The 16424-nt window shown below is 36.3% G+C and overlaps 1 protein-coding gene across 5 annotated transcripts; it reads left to right on the top strand.

The window, feature by feature from the left end:
- Window positions 1-853: 853 nt before the first annotated feature.
- On the top strand, window positions 854-14984 carry sgk2a (serum/glucocorticoid regulated kinase 2a). Of its 5 annotated transcripts, none has more exons than XM_088007456.1 (14): window positions 854-1009; window positions 5106-5203; window positions 5321-5372; window positions 5998-6059; window positions 7112-7169; window positions 8785-8868; window positions 10671-10802; window positions 11244-11356; window positions 11440-11476; window positions 11562-11648; window positions 11825-11920; window positions 12227-12382; window positions 12675-12764; window positions 13770-14984. In XM_088007456.1, exons 3-14 carry the CDS (start codon window positions 5358-5360, stop codon window positions 13923-13925), a joined length of 1086 nt encoding a protein of 361 aa, XP_087863582.1. In that variant the 5' UTR covers window positions 854-1009; window positions 5106-5203; window positions 5321-5357; the 3' UTR covers window positions 13926-14984. The 5 variants fall into 5 exon arrangements, with proteins under 5 accessions (XP_087863582.1, XP_014846435.1, XP_087863581.1 ...); XM_088007455.1 differs by lacking the exon at window positions 5321-5372 and adding an exon at window positions 5411-5450 and having other exon boundaries at window positions 869-1009; window positions 5051-5203; XM_088007454.1 differs by lacking the exon at window positions 854-1009 and having other exon boundaries at window positions 5086-5203; window positions 13770-13934; window positions 14018-14984.
- Window positions 14985-16424: the final 1440 nt, after the last annotated feature.

Here is a 16424-nt window from a genome sequence, read left to right as displayed (position 1 = left end):
GCCATGCCGCAGACCAAACGCTGTCGGTGTGCCAGGTGCTTCACACAGGAAGAGGGCCAAACAAAAGGCTCTAAGATAAATACGTAGATTTTCATCTTCGAGTGTGACTTTATTTCATTGATGACCTTTTTAAAGTGTACCCGCTTAAAAGGCCAGAAACTGTTCCCCCTTCAAGTTATTGTTTTCAATTATCAGATCTCAGAGATTGTGTCTATCATGATTTCCTGGAACATTAAAATTCAAGAAGATTAAAAAACATATATATAATTTAAAAATATATATATTTATAAAATTGTAATTTATAAATATTTTTATTATTTCTTTCAAAGTCAGAAATTTAAATATAATAAGAATACTAAAGAAAATCTGGAATCTACATTATAGGTGCCGTCTCAAGTTGCAACCTTATTATTTTAATAATGACATTCCTTAAAAATAGCTCAGTCTAAAAGAATATGTCACAGATGCACTTTGCTGGAATTAATGCAGTTTTCGCCAGGACCTAAATTGTGTTTTGGACATTTTAATTAGATTTAATTTTATTATTTCAAAACTACTTAATGCGTAGATTTGGGTCATTTTAAAAACAGTTAAATAGCTACATAAATATTTTTTTGATAACAAAACGTTGACAGAGTGCTTTTAATTTTTTTTGATTTCATGTAATTTGATTTCTTTTCCCAAAAAACAAACATATTTGTTTATATTTTGTTGTTGTTGACAATCAGGCTATGGCGCTGCGGACCTCTTATTTTGAAATCCATCCGCAGCCTTAGGAAGCGTTGATCTGTTTTCTCTGAAGACTTCGCCTCGCCCCTTTCTAAACTCTGTAACTTTTCATCAATGATTCACTGCGTCGGACTCGACCTGCTGACCTTCCCTTATGTTTTAAAAAAACAAAACAGACACGCTCAGATGAGCCTCAGGCCGAGTCGTGCTTTCAGTCTCCCCGGACTCCTGAGCTGAAGAGCAGCGGGCCAACACACTCATCTGCTCCGCTGCACCGCAGGTAGGCAAACTTAAAGTTACACCGTATAATAGATGTAGTCTATTCTGTTCTGTAAGACTAATAAGATTTGTTTTTGTTCGTTTTGTTTTGGGGACTGCACGATAAACCCTTTTTTAGATTTTACATTATGGTTTTTAATTATCTGTGTTTTTACCTAGAAGTTTTAAAAATAATAATAATAATATATTTTTGTGTTAGTAATGTTTAACAGAACTTAAGCTGTTACACATGCTCCTCTTTATGCATCTGAGATAGGCTTATCACACCTTCAATTATATTTTTATTACAATTCTGATGGACAGTTTTGAAGCTGATGTTGCAATAAAATCGCAGGTTCATATTTTACTTACATGTTTTACGACAAAGTTTGATCTTGATATTCATTCCTTATTTCAACGAGATTCCCCATTGTTATTATTATTATTACAGATTAGTTGTTTTGACCAAGTGAAGCTTATCTTTGAAAGATTAAAGAACTCCTATCGCAGCCAGTCTCACTATTTTAATATCATAATATGCTGTTGTTTAACTGCTCAATTCACTTATGCTCGATATGCATAATTTGCATTTTTGGGCAAGTTGCACACAAAATGCACTAACGGGACATATTTTGCGCATGTTTCTTATTGATTTTAGTGCGTGGTAAAGTTTTTTTATTCGCATACAAAACCTGCAACGTTGCAAAGGTCCACACCAAAGTTAATTGTTAACTCCCTAAGAATATCCTGCTGCTTGATATGGCCGTCACATGTCCAGATGAGTTCCTAATAACACATAAACAAATTATATTATCAACAGCAACACCCTTCTCGTTGGGTCAAGCTGAGCTTTCCTTATTTACATTATTATCGGCTTGTCAGAACACCGTGTACCGTGTTGCCATGTAGCTGGAGGTGTTTGCAGTGCCTCCATCCAGGGGCCCCTGAAACGGAGCCAAACAGATTTGACTTTGCTTCACTCGCCTGCGCCACCTTCATTATTTTTGCTTCAGCAGCAGCTAAAGGCATCGGTGAATAGATATTTATAGTGCTGGAAAATATACCTCCTTAAATATTGCTTTTGTTTTAGGTTTTTTGTCAGACTGAAATGCTAAAGATTATAAAAGACATTTTGGTATCAGGCTGAGTAAATAGAGAAAAAGAAGATTTCAGAGAATTTCATTTGTTAAAATGAAAACCATCCAAACCAACCAGCCAACCTTATGAGAAAAAGTCAATCCCTCACTTGTTAAGCTAGAAATTAATTTTCTTTTTGGGAAACTTTGTTTAGTTTCACTTCAGCTTGACTTTTGCCCATTATGTAAAATCAAGAAATTTCTTCAGTAGAACCTCGCCAACGCTAACAGCCTTAAACAAACAAACGAGAAAGAAGGTCATTAACAGTTGCCAGTCTGGAAATGTTAGGTGATTTTTCACAGGAGTTCCGGGCAATTACTCCAATTACTGCAATGAATAGTTTTTCTGCAATGAATAGTTTTTCTCCATTAATCCAAATAATAAACATGCCATGTTCCCACATGCCTTTGTTAAAAATGAAGAAACAGTTTAGTCTTTATAACGCCAGCTGTGTTGTAGGATCTCCCTCGAGGCCCAGGGAGGACTCTGTCATGAACAGAGTCCTGTTTCCTGTCCTGGAGAGAGAAAAAAAACTGAAATAAGAAGAAGCCTCATATTCATAAATTAGTTTGCATGATCATGTGGGAGGGAATTGTAGACTTTTTCAGCTATTTGTTCCAGTTGGGCACATTGTTATGTTTGGAAATATGAAAGCAGGTCAGGTTAGGAAAATGTTATCAACTCCTGACTGATATATATTAGAGATGTGCCAATCAGGTTTTTTTCTGCCGATTCCGATTCCGATCACCCATGAGGGCCGATCACCGATACCGATCACATAATAAATTTTTTAAATCATAAGCACTACTGGTTACATTATGTGGAAAAAGGAAACACGAATTCACCTTAATTTAGACAAAAACTTGTTTTTAATAACTTTTTCCAAGAAAAAAAACAGGCATTGTGCAAATTGTACTGCTATTGATAATACTATCTTTAACAGACTGAAAACATATGAAGGCTCTGAAGAGACTAAATAATGCAAAGAGTCAAAATAAAACCTCTCAACATTGCCAAAAAATTCATGTAAAAAATTTAACATTCAATGGCAAATACAGGTACAATAAACAATCCATATTTACTGAATGAAAACTTCCTGATAGCATGGCGGCTAGCTGATTACTGCTAGCTCTGAGTGGCTGTTTCTGACTGAGCGGAGGAATTATGCAGAACATGGAGGAGATCGATTATTTTTTCATGTTAGGACAGCGAAAGTTTTAATACGTATGTAAAATGTATGTTTTAAGTTGCAGCTTTAAGCAGAGGTTTGGTGTGAGAGTCACTACCAGGTGGAGCAGAAGCGAAGCTCCGTCTGTGAAATATTACTACCTGTAGCGTAGCAGCGGTTCAACAGGAGAGCAGAACCAGCGTCTTACATCGCAGCTCGATGACTTAAATAATTTTGCGGGTTATTTGTTTAGCTTTCTGACCGTCATGCTAATCCGGGTGAGTGTTTGTAGCTGTGTAGCTTTACATATGGTAAAGCAGCGCACATATGGCACATATGTGGTCGCTCCATATGTCTTTTTTTTTTTTTTTACTGCAGTGAGCCTCAATGTAGCCAAACTCCGTCAAGTATGGCATTGTTTTTATGCCATCTTAGATTCGTCGTGTTGATGCATTTTGACGTGCTTCAATTTTCCGCTGCAACACGCAAACTTCCCCGTTCACCAAGTGCGATATAGTTCCACATCGCCTAGGATTTGTTGCTGCGCCTTTGCGCAGTGTGAAGGAAAGAGGAGACCAGCTGTACAGGCAGGCTGAGAAATGAGAAGCAGGTGATCGGTTTGTGTTATTGGCAACAAGAGTCCGCGATCGGCGATCACCGATCATACACTTTTTCATGGAAATCGGCCGATTATGATCGGTGGCCAATCGATCGGCACATCTCTAATATATATAAACACATTTTTGTAGCTTTATATAGTAACATATTCTGTTTTAAATTATTAGTTTTTCTAGTAAAGGTGTTGAAATTGAATTTTTAATATTTTTTAACAGTGCTTGTCCAACTCCAATTCCCAGAATGCAAAGCTGATAAAACGTCACCACTACTCTTCTAATAATGATCGATGCACCAATCAGTTGACCAGTTAGGCATGTTACTACAGTAACATGTTGTTTACATGCACAACACAAAAATATAGAATATTTTATGGCTGCCTTTAAGGGAAAAACAAAAATGATTCTTAAATCTACTAAAATAATAGAGCATACTGGTTATCAAATAATGTTGTCTATGGTATTTATTTACTGCTATGTCGATTTTCATACATAGAATGAACCAAAAGTGTAAATTAATTAATTTCAGTTTAGTTTATTTATCAATCTACAAGCGTTGTCTTTTCTAGACAAACATGTCCATCCCTTCCCATATGAGATGAAGTTTTAAAAAGCTCTTAGCTCAAAACAGAATGATTCCTAAGATATTACATAATATCCTGACATATTTTGTAAACACCTAAATTTTTCTCTTTTGTAAGTGAGGGAAGAATTTCTCTCTGGTTTTTTTTCCAGCAGCTTGATATCCCATATCTCCACTGTTTGCCACTGACCTCCATCCTCCAAGATGTCAGTGTTTGTCATCACAGGGAGAGATTCATCAGAGACTTCCTTCACAATATGGAATCTGACATTTGAGCTTTAGGTTATTGTTAATATGAGGTGACCAATGGAAACAAACTTATAGCAAATACTCAAGAATAGGACGCTATGATTTAAACTTTGATTATTATAAAAACACTCAAAAGAAAAAGAAATAGCAGAAAAAGCCTTGCCTCATTTTATTGTTGCTAAAATAGTATTATTGTTAAGATATAATCTTCAACATTATGTGCTCAGAATGGAAAATCAGTATTGCAGCGTAAACCCTGATGTCCTCACAGCAACAACAACAAAATAATGAACACACTTTCCCATCACACAGACTATGTCCCTCATTGTCTTCCTGTTTTTCCACCATGTCATCCCTGGGAAACAAGAACTTCCAGCTCATCTGGATCCTTAGGCTGTCTCACAGGAGTCAGCAGCTGGTCATCCGCACAAAACACACTCAGACAGCTGAGGAAAAAAAAAAAAGGCAAGGTTCATCAAAGTCAGAGCTGAAGTGGAGGAAAGGATGTTTATGAAGGGAGAAACGGTGGAAGGCATGTTTGGGTCTTGAGCTGTTGACTGAACCCGTCCTGTCCTCCAACAGGTTTGGATTCTCCAGGTGGATTGAGAACACATCAGCCATGGCACACTGCAACGTGAGTTAACCAAATGCTGTTATTTCTGCTTTAACCAGCAGGCTGTTTGAGCATGTGACACTGGAAGTACGTCTGCAGGTTGGTTTACACATCAACATTCAGAATAACCGCTTTGTCCAACAAGATGTCTTGTGACCAAACTATTTTAGGACGCACATTTTTAAGGTCTGGATTATCTTTTGACTGTGTTGTTAATTATTTAGCTTGCGGCTCACTGTTGGAAAATGTTTAGTTGGAAGAAACAAAAGCAGTGATTGAGACAAGTCTCTGATGATGGAGAAGATTTGAGTGAAAAGTTTTGAACGCAGATGGTCAAACAAGTCTGTCGCACAGTGGCGTTTGCCAAACCAAACAGGTGGAACAAAAATATTCTTCTTCCTCTTATTCTTATCAAATAAAGCTTTGAAAGTGAATGTAAAACTTTCCTAAGATCATCTGAAATGGACACTTTACGTGTTGCGGTTAAAATTATTTGCTCTTCTGTGAAGCGCACAGTTAACATTGTAATGTAGATTCCTTAAACGAGACTAAAAATGTTTTGTTTTTTTTCTTTTTAAATTTATAATCTGTTGGCTTGCTTTGATCATTTTAAGCATCATGTGTATTTTTCTCTATATGTTTCCAGCTGCGGTCGACCCCCTCCTCTCCTCTTGATGATGTCAATTTGGGACCTTCAGCAAACCCTCAGTCAGTAACTCTGCTTTTATTAAACCATCTGTTTCCCTTTTTTTTTTTGAATTGGCAAATTAACCCATAGAAATTGTAATACTAGATTAGCTAAAACAAACTGATCTGAAGTGATCTCGGTGAAAGTGATCCAATATTACTTATCTACAGGCAGCAAAAGTGTGTGAAACTTTGTTTTGAGTGTCTCACCTGATCCTCTCTTTGAAAGAATAACTCTGATAATAATACATCATTCTGCAAGAGTCTCATTTCATGATTAATGTACTAACTTCCCACCCAATAAATTCAAACCTTTAGGAGAAGAATGCAGCAAACAAACCTTGTTAGGTTTTACAGATAAAGTTTGTCAAATGTTACCAAAACAGTTCTGCTTCCACCTCATAAGTCAAGATATTGTTTTTCCAGCAACCTTTTGACTTCTTAGTATAATCTTTAACAAACTGTGGAGGAGAGGCAGTGCAGTGGGTATTTATTTCTCAAGATTAACATTTAACAATGTGAGACTAGCCTCTGGTTGCATTCATATGACCCTGCATGACCTCAGGAATCTTTACTTAGCTTGTCCGTTTGTTTTCTGGCCTCTCCTCGCATTCAGTCTCACTATGGAAACTCTTGACAAAACATGGTGTGGTAACTTTTGGCAGCCGCCTGCAGATCGACTCATATTTTTTATTCTGATATTATCAGAGCTTTTTTTTTTTTTATTATGCAATTATGTTCGAAGGAGTCATAAATGTGTACTTTAAAGATCAGATTGCCGTTCTTCGATGACCTCTCTACTGCGGTTACTGAACTTATCCCATATTGTAAAAAATAAATAAGTTTTTCTCTTCAGATTTGCTTCCAGAAGTTCACACGCTTTTGTTCCTCATAAATGATTCACACTGGATCATTTTGAATGACGGTTACCACTGTCTGACACCGAGTTTTTTTTATTTTTATTTTTACTTGTGTGTTTTTTTTTGTTAAGTAGTCATATTATGAGCCTGTTGTGTAATCTGGTGTGCAAAGCAATGCAGATCCTTTAATAGTTGACCTTCCTGTTGTTTTAGTGCCAGACCGACTGACTTTGACTTTCTGGCTGTCATTGGTAAAGGAACCTTTGGGAAGGTAACTCTAAAACACTTATTTATGTCTGCACTATTAAACTGATCTATTGTTTTTTGGGGGTATTTTTTTTGTTCTTCACAAACCTTCAGGTTTGTCTTCTTGGTCGTAATACAAGCCATGCTGCAGGTATTATTGATTGTTCTGATAAATGAATATATTTTATAGTTTTATGAGCCATTAGGGAGCACAGATTTTACCCTGATCTGCTTATATAAAAGAAACAGAGAGAGAGAAATTAATTTTGCAAGATTGTGTCCGACTCCTGACCTCCAAGCCATAGTCAGAGTGTTTGAGCCGTCGAACTTAAAATCTGCTTCCTGCCTCCTCACTTTTTAACTAGCTGAAATACACCGATCTGAAATTTGTTACTGAAATTTACCTTTGCAATAGTTCGAGATTTGAACATGGAGTTTCCATGTTTTTTTTTTCCTTATCAATTCTTTTGCCAAATGGTACTTCATTAGGTTTTGATTATAAAATGATTGGTGCAAAACACCTGGAATATTAGTCACTCAATCAGAACTTATTTTTCATGTCTTTAGCAGTTGCATCATCTGCTAATGGAAAGTTTCTTACAGCTAGTAAATACCATGATCATCCTCTGGTCCATGGTGGAAGTTTACTGGTCCAGTAAGCTTCCACTTTGGGTCCATTTCTTCTTAGCTGAAAATCCCAGCTGGGTTTAAATCTCAGAGAGTCTTAGAGTTGACAATTTTAAGAAGGCACTGATGAAACTAGTTTCTAAATTAACATATTTTGACCCATCTTGTCCTTCAAACAGTGAACTGTTCATCCTATATTATCTTTTCTCATGTTTGGGGTTCTCCGATGCTCATTTCCCAGGTTTTCTTTTTTTTTTTTTTTTACGTAAATCATTTTGTCAAATTTTGTTTTTTAACGAGGTTTAATCGCTTTGCTTTGTAGGTGAAAGATTTCTAAATTTATTTCTACACCAAAGCTGTTATGATTTAACATTAAACCAACATTTTTTAAACTAAATAATAAAAAAAAGTATTATTTTATTAACTTACTAGACTCTTTAAAACACGTTTTACTCAATCTGTGGCTGTCAAAGCATATTTTCCATCCACTCTGTCTGGACCCTTGCTTAGTTTCAGGTAAACATCATAAATAGATTATAAATAGATAGATAAATAGATTGTTTCCGCTCAGATGTTTCAACTTCACACACTTTGAAGTCACTGGTTAAGAAGATCGTATTGCAAGGAGCAGACGAAAAACATCCAACTCTGAAACTCATTTTTATTGCTTCATCACTTCAAAACAAAATGTTTTTATTCTTATTTTTAATAGGATTTGATTTTACTTTTTTTTTTTGCTTTTGTTTTACTTTATCCCATTTTTATTTAGTCATTTAATATTTCAACCAGTTTATAATTTTCTATTTCTTTTATCACACAAAAATAAGATAAGTGACTTTTTTTTTTCTTCCTTTGCATCAATCCTCCCGACATTTCTCCGCATTGTGCGTTCCCGGAGTTCAGCTGTCTGTGCTGGGTGCACACTTTTGATGAAATATCCTGACACAATTGTGCTGAGATGCTGCTGCAAAGTATTTACTAAACAAACCACTAATAAGCCAACCATCATGCAGGTCCTGCTTGCAAAGCTGAAAGCCGACAACAAGTTCTACGCAGTCAAAGTTCTGCAGAAGAAGATCATCCTCAAGAAAAAAGAGGTAATTTAGCCACTTGAATCTGTTTCTCTTGGTATGTTTGGCTATTAAAACTGACCTTGGTCCTGACGAATCAACCGTTAAATACACCCAAAGGAACAGCGTCTTTATATAAGTCAAGCATCAAGTTGTCATACACTTTTCAAATAAATATATCCCACTATACAGCTTCAAGCTACAATTAAATCAGATATTTTTTTGCTATCATTGCAGACAAACTACATTTAAATAGTAAATAATGCTGAGGACTATTGGAAACCAAACATAGATGTGAATCTCTGTCTGTGGGTGGATGAGTATCTCTGAGAGTTATTAGTAAACAGAGTTCTGACCCGGCAAGATCTGATCTGTATCTAATCTAATCTGCAGCTTGTTCCGTACAAAGGACACATTTTACAGCCCACAGAAAATAAACCAGGACACTTCAGTGTTTGTCGAACAACACGGTGAAAATATCCGAGTAAAGAGAACCAGATCCTCGTGTCACTCCGAGAGCTCAGCTGGACTCCAGTTAAAGTGATACGTCGTCTTTTTGGTGATAGTTTGTTGTTATGCTTGTCTCAGGGCTTAAACTCATTTTCTGAGATCTCTGTGGTAACATTTATCTTCAAAAGGCCATTTTTGGAGACGTCTCTCTTTGCTTATAATTACATGTAATAACTTTATCTAAATCAAATAAAGAAAATGGTAATCATCCAAATTACAAAGTGTTTCTTTTAAAGCCTACGCCTTGTCATAAATGACATAAAACACGAGTTACACAAAGCAAACTCTCTTTTTTTATACTGAGTAAAACATAATTTTGCCATTAATAGCTGGTGGAGTTTATGCCACCACAAAATGGTTTTATTATTCTCCATTTTTTCATTTTAAAACAAAAATAAACTTAACTTTTCTGAAAACTCTAACGAATGCATCATTATGTATTACCAATGTCAAATTACATCATTAATAATTGAAGATATGAACAATTGTTGCTGTAAATTAAACAAATATTATTATTAAATAATAAATCACTCATAGGTCTACAAAAAATATAAAAATATCAAGAAAAAATGATTTAATTTACATCTAATTGTTTACATGCTACTAATACAATCATTTGTTTAGATTCAAATAACCAAATACAGTTCAGGTCATGCCAAATTAATAAAACAACGTAATCACATTCAGTCACAATAATGCTGAAAGTAATCCTTTTAAAGCTCATCTGATTGAGTCGAGTCACTGACTTTCAAGTAATCCGCTTTCCTGAGTAAGCATGTGGCAACAGTGGAGAGGAAACACCTCCTCTTAACGGAAAGCGACTTCCAGAAGAATCCAGCTCAGCATGAGCGACTGACATCCGCCACTAGCAAAGACAAAACTACAAGAGCAGAAGAAAAACGAGGAGTTCATGACCATTAATTGTTCATCGGTTAATGAGTCTGTCCAGGACAGAGACTGACCTAAACATTCTTTAGATGACGCCGTTTGCTGCGTTCTCGAACATGTTAGTTACAGTATACAGCACGGTGATAAGCAGGAAACGGGGATAAAAAGATGGATGACTTTGCGTTTTGCTACCCGGTGAGGCCGAGCCATGAACCGTGTCGTAAATACAGAACGTGAAGGGTCAACGGCTTCGTGAGATGCAGGTCGCATTTGGAAACATCCGCGCTGTCATCCAGGGAAAAGCTGATTTTATCTCTCTCTGTTGTGCTACTGTTGTGTATTTTGTGAAAGTAACGTCTGACTTTCATGGATATACTGAAGTTCTTTCACTGCGACAGAAGATGTCAGTCATTTTGTTCTTCCTCTTCTAGCAAAAGAACATCATGGCAGAGAGGAACGTGCTGCTGAAGAGCCTGAAACACCCATTTCTGGTCCGGCTCCACTACTCCTTTCAGACCGCAGAGAAACTCTACTTTGTGCTTGACTATGTGAACGGAGGAGAGGTACATGTTTGACGGCCAAATACAACAAAACTGAACTTAGATGAACTCAGGTAGAGACTGATTTAGGAAGGTCCTAAACATTAATCTATATATATATATTTTAAAATTAAACCATCAACATTCTGCTTTTATGAAAATTTCATATTGCCACTCAGTATCACCCCAGCCATTTTCTTTCTTTTGCTCATTCTTTTTATTTTATGTTCAGTTATTATATTTAAATGGCATTTTGAACAAAATCTTTACTTATGTTTGAAATGTTACAGTCACATAACTGTTGCACCATTTTTGTTTAAAGACGTCTCTCTCTGTTCCTCCCAAATTTCTCGACCCTTCCTCTCCGTTTCCTCGTCACATTTGTAATCCCGCTCCACTTCCTGCTCCATGTACAACTTTTTTTTTTCTTTTACTACATCATAAACATTTAATCTTCCTCTGCAGCTCTTCTTCCACCTCCAGAGGGAGAGGTGTTTCTCTGAACCGAGGGCGCGGTTCTACGCTGCCGAAGTGGCGAGCGCTGTCGGCTACCTCCACTCTCTTAACATCGTCTACAGGTCAGAGATGCTGGACGTGTTAGCTTAGTCACCTTGGAATGCAACCGACCGATAACCATGGCTTTTGCTCTTGCGTTTGACAGAGATTTAAAACCAGAGAATATCCTTTTAGACTCTCAGGTAAAGCCACTAACGGATCCTCGCTCATTTCATTTGGCCGTTGTATTCAGTGTAGTTTGGGATTGCATGTGTCTGGTGTCTGCAGGGTCATGTGGTGCTGACAGACTTCGGGCTGTGCAAAGAAGGCGTAGAGCCAGAAGCAACCACCTCCACTTTCTGTGGCACCCCAGAGGTGAGTGGCAAGAACATGAAAAGCTATAATAATTTCACATCAGAGGACTAATGTAAGAAGTTAACATACTCCTTTTTTCTTACTGAAACTTGTGTAATGTCAGAAGCAGCACAATTTTTTCCCTTCCTTTTATGATTACCTCTACTTGTTCATGAATTTCTTCTCTTCCTCTGAAGTACTTGGCACCGGAGATTCTGCGTAAGGAGCCGTACGACAGGACAGTAGACTGGTGGTGTTTGGGAGCCGTTCTCTATGAGATGATCTATAGCCTGGTATGTGTGTTTATGAGTGGCTGATCTGTAATCCAAAACATTTATTACTTATTTTAATCTATTTGATCATAGTGTCAAATTCTTGTGTTTTGAACATCTGCTAGATGACTTACAGAAAAATAAAGTTTGAATTGTATCCTTTGTGGTAACACTCACTTTTCATTTATTCAAGTATCCTTCATAATTCAGATTACTTCTACGATTAATGCAAAAGAAAAGGTTTCTGGTACTGTGGCTCATTTGTCTTTAGCTTCTGTTTCCTCAGTATTATATATTATATTAATCAAAGCTCTCACTCCATTCTAGCCTCCTTTCTACAGCCGGGATGTTGGCGAAATGTACGACGGGATTCTCCACAAGACCCTGCCGCTCCCTCCGGGGAAGTCAGAGGTCGTCTGCTCTCTGCTGGTCGGCCTTCTGCAGAAAGACCCGCACAGACGACTCGGAGCGATCGCTGACTTTGTAAGTGTGTGTTTGTCCTAAAAATCTGCAGACAATAAATATGTCTTGATTTTGTAAAAGGAGTTAAGTTCAATATTTTGTCAATTGAGGACCAGCAGAAGTAGAGCTGACATAGCTGGAGCAGCTCCTTCTGGAAAAAAAATAAAAAATCTTAAAAATACTTCTAATGGAGTATCTGATAAACTTTGTCAAGTCAATTAGTTCCAATAAAAGATATATGTCAAAAAAATGTGAATAAATAACTTTTCCTCTAATCTTTTCATTGTTGTCATTTGTTTTTTTTTTTTTGCAGCTGGAAATAAAGAACCATCCCTTCTTTGCTCCAATCAACTGGGACGACCTTTATCACAAGAGGATCACTCCTCCTTACAACCCCAACGTGGTAAGTTTAGTTCTGTAAAACTGCTATTGTTGATGTGTTCCTGGAGTAATTTCAGTAGGATGACTTGGGAAGGTTCACCACTTTTATCCATCCGTTGATGGTTGGCCCTAAAAGGCTTTGAAACCCTTCCCAGACAAATCAAAGACAGTTTTTTAAAATCAGTTTTTGATTAGAACATGATATGTTGCTCTTAGAAATGCTTCACCAACATTGTGTTGTCAGACAAGTATTAATTGAGCGATTCTTTAAATTTATAACAGATTTTACTGTGTATTTGCAAAGGGCCTGGCTTGTTTTGACATTTGTTTCTTCAACCAAAAAGTGCCTTTGGTTGTGTCTGCTGTAATGAAATGAAAACAGAAGGAAATCAAGCAAATAACAGAGGTGGGGACTCGAGTCACATGACTTGGACTCGAGTCAAACTCGAGTCATTAAAATCAAGACTTGAGACTTGACTTGAAAAAATTCTCAAAGACTCGGACTTGACTTTGACTTTCACACCAGTGGTTTCTGGATGGTAATGCAGCACATTATTTTGTGTCTTGGTTAGTGATTCTGGTAAGCTTGATTCACGCAACGTGTTTTTATCAATACTGAGATGTGAAATTAGCTGTAGATTTAACCCCACTTGGACTGCAAAAAAAAAAAAAAGAAAAAAAAGAAGAAAAAAACCGACTCGAAATGACTTGAAATTCCCGATTTGAGACTTGACTCAACTTTTGCCCGACTTGAGACTTGACTTGACCGTCTTCACTTGAGACTTGACTCGGACTTGAGGACAAGTCTGAGTCAAGCTTCAGCTGTGTGAATCTCAAGAATAAATAAACTCCGATAGCAATTTGACCATTCAATGCACTTTACACTACAGCACTTTACACTACAGCCGTTTTTTGTCTCTCCTTTTTTCCCCCCGTTATTTTTAAATCCTGTTTTGAGACTTGCAAAACAGTGACTTGATCCCACCTCTGGCAAATAATAATCAGATACAATCAAACTGTCTTCCAGAGAGGCCCGGCCGACACCCAACACATTGATCCGGAGTTCACCAGGGAAATGGTTCCCAGCTCGGTGAGTCGGACCCCGGAGTTTAACGCCAGCACCAGCGCCAACAACGCTTTCAACGGGTTCTCCTTCGTCGGCACAGAGGACAGTTTCCTGTGAGACCAAAAGGTTCAAACCGTCAGAAAAACCAGTGAAAATGATACGTTCTGTCAAACAAAGGGGACGATCGCTGTTCTGTGTTTTCATCTCAGAGATGTAACAGAATCCCAGCTGGCAAAGCTCAGAGGAGGAGCATGCAGGAAATGAAGATGTTCAGAGTATCCGGATAGCAAATATTCCCTTCTTCATTTCATATGAAGGAGCGGCTGGATGTAGACCACCATAATGATTTTTTTAATTTTTTTTATTTAGATGTTATGCTAAAAAGTGAAGCATTGCATTTCCTTAAGTATGTCCAGAAACTGAATGGACACAGACAAAAAATAAGAAATAATCATATAAGAAAATCAAAAGAACACAGTAAACTCAACTCTTGCTTGTATAACTTAAATCTAATTTCTGGTGTGATTGGTGGGCTAAATAGGTTCTTTTTTTTATCTACTTTTTATATTTTTATAAACTGTATGATTTTTATTTACAGATAAATGGGTTAATTGTACAGTGGAACAAAGGTAAACTTATGCACAGCACCAGTCTTCTGAAGTCTGTTTCCAGGCTTTTCGCTAGTTACTTTATAAAACAAAGATGTGAACTTTTATTGAAAAGAAATTAGTTTGGTGAGGTGAATGAAGCAATTGTAAATGTGCTTCTTTTCTATAATAATCAGAAGTACATTTATGAACAAAAATAGACAGTTATGTAACGGGCTTGAATGTCTACATTGATCTGCAAACAAAAACATACTTGATGTAGCAGTCACCCATACTGTAGTATTAATATTAAAGCTGGTTTTTATATTTATGTATTGTTAACTCCTGAGAAATCTCTGTGCACACATTAGCGTGTGCACAGATATTTGTGTAAATGTACAGTAACTGCTTTGCAAAAATAATTGTGCAATGTGTTAAAATTGATGTATCAGGGTAAACACATATGAAGTGCTTCTCCTATAACTATTTTAGTGGTAACTGGTTCTAGGTTTTGGATTTAATGTATTATTCCTAGTCAAATAAATCGTCTTGTTTGTACATGTAAAATAAAAATATGTATTTAAATTCACATGTTAGAAGTTTTTTCTGTCAATCCATGTGCTCTTGGTGAAGTAACTACATATCTCTTTCATTACTCTTGTGCCTTGTGATTACACAAGGCACAATTGCTATGACATTTAAATCTGTAACTGTGTGCCAAATTGGTTTTTCCTTAGCTATTGTTGTAAACAGAGAGGGCAACATTATAAACAAGTGGGCCACATTTCCAGCAGCACTTAGTTGGTGCTGATGACAAGACAATCAGAGAAATCCAATATTATTTTAAAGGGAATCCAGAACATTAATATTTTTTTGGCCTTAAGTTCTTGTTAGTCCTAAGTCAGCAAGTCTTTAAACATTAAAATTGGGGATGTAATGGTACACAAATATCACAGTTTGAAGCATACACCCAATATAAAGTCAAGATTTACGGCTCGCTTTAATCAAGAGAAACATAAAAAGTACCCACTATGTGACTGACTAGCTTTGTAGATTTTTGTTATCGTTGAAGGATCACTGGCCACTTGTAATAGCTTCTATATACTTTGGATGGATTATACAACAATAAAACTATTTGAAAATTGTAAATGTTTATATTTTTTGCAGATGAAAATATAAAAAGAAGGTTTATATCATGACAGTACCAGTGGTTTGTCTCATCTCATTTGCTGTACAGCATTTTGGACCAGCGGGCAGCTAGATTTGGATGCCAGCTGATATAACTTTACTTTTTTAAAGTCGCACTACATAACATTGCATTGCATACTTAATTCACATAGACATTTTGCATGTGGTCAAGCATAAAAATAACCAGTATTGGTTCGTTATATGTTTATACTAAATCTTAAGTGCTGTGTATATGGGCAGGCAGGGGAAACAGTATCTTGTAAAATTATACTACACAAAATGATCATATTGTCACCTTCGTGAAATAATGGCTTAAGTTATTTATTTATATATTTTTTTGCAAAAAGTGATTTTAGATAGATAAATGAATACATAAATAAAAACCAGGTCTTTCTTTCCAAAAGATACTGTAGGTGAAAACAAATTTTGGCAAATAAAGGTGAGGACATGTTGGACAGTTAATAACCCTATAACTAAAAAGCATTACATTTTGTTATAGCGAGATACAAACACTAATTAAAGTATAGGAATTCATTATAAATTATAATGTATTGGATAATGTTTTTGTTTCTTTCTTTTCTTTCCCTCCACTTTTAACTGAAAAAGCTTACTGCTAAATTCAGGTGTAGTGAGCTAGCTTAGCTGTTCGATGTGTAGCTTTAAACAGAAATTAAAGCCTGTAGTAAATAAAGAAAGATAATTCAGTTAAAATGTTGCTCTATAACTACAAAAGACTAAATATTACATTTATAACAGTTTTAATTAAAACTATCCCTTATTAAATTGTTTCTTTAGGTTATTTAACAGCGAAATCCCTAACATTCAGAACACCCCCATAAGC

This window comes from Poecilia mexicana, unplaced genomic scaffold (genome assembly GCF_051168715.1).
Source record: "Poecilia mexicana isolate PSO_F unplaced genomic scaffold, ASM5116871v1 scaffold_7, whole genome shotgun sequence".
Lineage (NCBI taxonomy): Eukaryota > Metazoa > Chordata > Actinopteri > Cyprinodontiformes > Poeciliidae > Poecilia > Poecilia mexicana.
Note: the sequence above shows the minus strand (reverse complement) of the source record. Positions and strands in the feature narration are given on the sequence as shown.

What these genes read in the sequence shown, in the direction of transcription:
- sgk2a (XM_088007455.1), top strand. Translation starts at nt 5,085, where the DNA reads ATGTCATCCCTGGGAAACAAGAACTTCCAGCTCATCTGGATCCTTAGG. An exon ending in GCTGAGGAAAAAAAAAAAAG is followed by an intron (nt 5,204 to 5,410) that starts GCAAGGTTCATC and finishes TGCTTTAACCAG; the next exon opens with CAGGCTGTTTGAGCATGTGA. An exon ending in TCGGAGCGATCGCTGACTTT is followed by an intron (nt 12,383 to 12,674) that starts GTAAGTGTGTGT and finishes TTTTTTTTGCAG; the next exon opens with CTGGAAATAAAGAACCATCC.